At 36.8% G+C, this 1933-nt stretch overlaps 1 protein-coding gene across 1 annotated transcript in view; it reads left to right on the top strand.

The window, feature by feature from the left end:
• The first annotated feature begins 200 nt into the window (after nucleotides 1–200).
• Nucleotides 201–1933, top strand: part of adck1 (aarF domain containing kinase 1) — a 61873-nt gene continuing 60140 nt past the window's right edge. The window contains exon 1 of the mRNA XM_015381843.1: nucleotides 201–335. Within this exon, the coding sequence (XP_015237329.1) occupies nucleotides 204–335 (132 nt within the window). The 5' untranslated portion in view covers nucleotides 201–203. The remainder of the gene's footprint in view (nucleotides 336–1933) is intronic.

The following is a 1933-nucleotide window of genomic DNA, read 5'->3' on the forward strand; positions in this document are numbered from 1 at the left end:
TTCTTGTATATATTCCAAGGCCTTTTACATATTCCAAAATCAGGGTCAGGATGTTTGCTTTAGTTAAAAAAAAGGTGATATCTGCCCTTCGTTTTTGTCATTTAATTCGTTTCTATTCTGTAGTATCTTTAACAAAGAGCACTGGTTGTTTTCTGTGTTTTAGTCTTTATATACGGATTTCTTTCTCCTCCCGCAGACCTCCAATGGCGGGTCGGCTCCTCAAAGTCTCCTCTCTGGCCACAGCAGTGTTTGCCTCCTCAGGCTTCTACCTCTACAGCAGGCAGCTGGACCTCAGTGACCTCAGCGTGATCCGCTTCGGACGAGCTGCAGCCACCGTGAGTTTAAACCAACCTCAGATGTAACTGCATGTCTGGTTTGGGTTTAAGTCCAGCTTTCTAGAGACATTTACTGCGGTTTGGAAACGTTATTGCAGAGTTTTGCTTTTGTTGAAGGAGCTCTTTGTATTTCAGGTTTATAAAACACTGGCAAGCAGGTGATCACATGGTAAAAACTGTCAGATATAAAGCAGAAAATGCATGTTAGAAATATAACTTTATCCAAAATATGAACCCAGACATTTTTAAAACCATTTTTAAAGTTATAGAGAGATATAAAAGCAGATGAAACTCTTAATTTTTCAAAATCCGATGCCACTGGCCCAAGCCGTTGGGTTTATTTCTGTGGATCTGTACATCACTTATCTTTACAAATATGAGTTACTTTAGAATAGTTCTAATCCATTTGTTATTTACGTAGCAACAATAAAATAGTTTTGAAAACCAGCAGTAATCTGTGTGTTTAGCAGATTTAAAGCGGTAATCTTGACCCATGTGCTATTAAGAGACTAATAAAACAAACAATAAAAAGCATTAATATAAAAGATAAGTAAAAACGATGCGCAAAAATGTGTGTAATCTAATACTAAATGAAGGTTACAAAGCAGAAAAGAAAAACACAAATGTGACTCCAAGCAAAGTTTAAAAAGCTAGTTTAAGGAAGTTAATTTCAAATTTTTGGCTACAGATATCAGGAGGCAAAATAAGCCCAATTACCTTTGTGTTTTAGTTCTGATCTCTGCTGCACTGATAGGATAAGGCTGCGTGTACTGTTGGTCCCTAAAGTGTCTGAAGGTCATGCTACTTAGTTTAATAACTGTGGGCCAGACCATTTAAAAATGATTTAATTAAAATTCAATAAAAGGGCTATAGGCTCCATATGCATAGAGGCTATTTGTACTTAATCCTGCCTAAAAAAGATGAATAAAGAGCAATTTTTCAACAAAATCCTAAAATCAGTAAAATAATATTTGATCTAAATCAAAATTTAACAGCAGCAAGTGCATCAAAGTGGGGTCTAGTAATCATGCCTTCTAGGACCTTTTAGTAACCTTCACTTCAGAAATATTTTATTGATCCTAAAGGAAATATAAATGTTATCATATTTCATTTTTTGAAGTTGTTGAAGAGGTTAATGGCTGTAGGAAGGAAGAATCTTCTGCAACAGTCTGTCTTCAAGTAGATCTGGACAAAGCTTTGATAAAATCTAACAGTTTTCTGAAGCTGATGCTCATTGATGTCCCAATTGTTATTGTGAAATTGTTTCCATAGTATCTAGAGGGGAACTCCTTTATCAACTCGATGCGTGGGACACAGCGTTAGCAGCTTTTATACACTGCGCTGCTTTTCCCCCTGTATATACTATTCTAGCCAACTTTAGCAGGCTGAGGACGGCACAGATCAAACATGCAGGCGTAGAAAGCAGTTTTTTCCAACACTTTTAAAGCCTCTATCTGTCATTCAAGACTCAAGTCATTTATTTCCAAGATATTTCCACAATCGATTGATAGTGGTATTTACACTCACCGGCCACTTTATTAGGTACACCTGTCCAACTGCTCGGTAACACTTAATTTCTAAGCAGCCAATCACATGGC

Source organism: Cyprinodon variegatus, unplaced genomic scaffold, assembly GCF_000732505.1.
Source record: "Cyprinodon variegatus isolate N-32 unplaced genomic scaffold, C_variegatus-1.0 Scaffold243, whole genome shotgun sequence".
Taxonomy (NCBI): domain Eukaryota; kingdom Metazoa; phylum Chordata; class Actinopteri; order Cyprinodontiformes; family Cyprinodontidae; genus Cyprinodon; species Cyprinodon variegatus.